Source organism: Trypanosoma theileri (assembly GCF_002087225.1).
Source record: "Trypanosoma theileri isolate Edinburgh chromosome Unknown TM35_Tth_20_V1, whole genome shotgun sequence".
Classification (NCBI taxonomy): domain Eukaryota; phylum Euglenozoa; class Kinetoplastea; order Trypanosomatida; family Trypanosomatidae; genus Trypanosoma; species Trypanosoma theileri.
In genome coordinates this window covers 152,550-153,281 of record NW_021639862.1, presented here as the reverse complement: position 1 = coordinate 153,281, position 732 = coordinate 152,550, and the positions used below count along the sequence as shown (strand labels likewise).

The window sequence follows — 732 nt, the reverse complement described above, 5'->3', positions numbered from 1 at the left end:
AAAAAAAAAAAGAGCAATGAGTCATAGTCGGAGATTGCTGGAAGCTGAGAAAAAGCGTAGTGAGATCTCCAATGATTACACCGCACATTCTTCTCACGGTTACTTAAAACACAATCGGGCATTTCCAAATGTATCGAGCGCCAATACAACTCCTATTCGCAGTAACAGCAGACATCATAAGAATAATAATAACAGCAGTAGTAGTAAAAAGAAGAAGAAGAGAAAGAAGAAGAACAACAACAACAATGATAATAATAGTGATGGAGATTCCACAGATACAGAATACTCCAGTGATGATGATGATGATGATTATGATGATTATGATGATAATAATAATGATACTAATCATTATAATAATAATAATAGTAATAATAATCATCATCATAATAATAATATGGATGGGTATGGGAACAAGCGTAGCCCCTGTCCTGGAATGAATAATAATATCAACCAACAACACCGACAACAACAACTATTACATTCCTCGGGATTGTCAAATAAACAATCTGCATCCATCTCCACTAGTCCACTACCATCACCTTTACCAAAGAAAAACCGATCGGAGATACCCACAGCAACTGAAAATGATGTAAATAATAATAGTAATAATAATAATAATAATAATAATAATAATAATAATAATAATAATAATAATAATAATAATAATAATAGTAATAATAATAGTAATAGTAATAATGGTAATAGTAATAGTAATAATGGTAATGGTAATAA

General features: G+C 30.1%; 1 protein-coding gene across 1 annotated transcript; it reads left to right on the top strand.

Moving 5' to 3' along the window:
• Nucleotides 1-16: 16 nt before the first annotated feature.
• Nucleotides 17-730, top strand: TM35_000201520 (uncharacterized protein; the record flags this gene model as incomplete). Its single annotated transcript, XM_029026837.1, has 1 exon — nucleotides 17-730. A coding segment is annotated over one exon (714 nt), but the record flags the coding sequence as incomplete, so codon positions are not given.
• Between the last annotated feature and the right edge of the window lie 2 nt (nucleotides 731-732).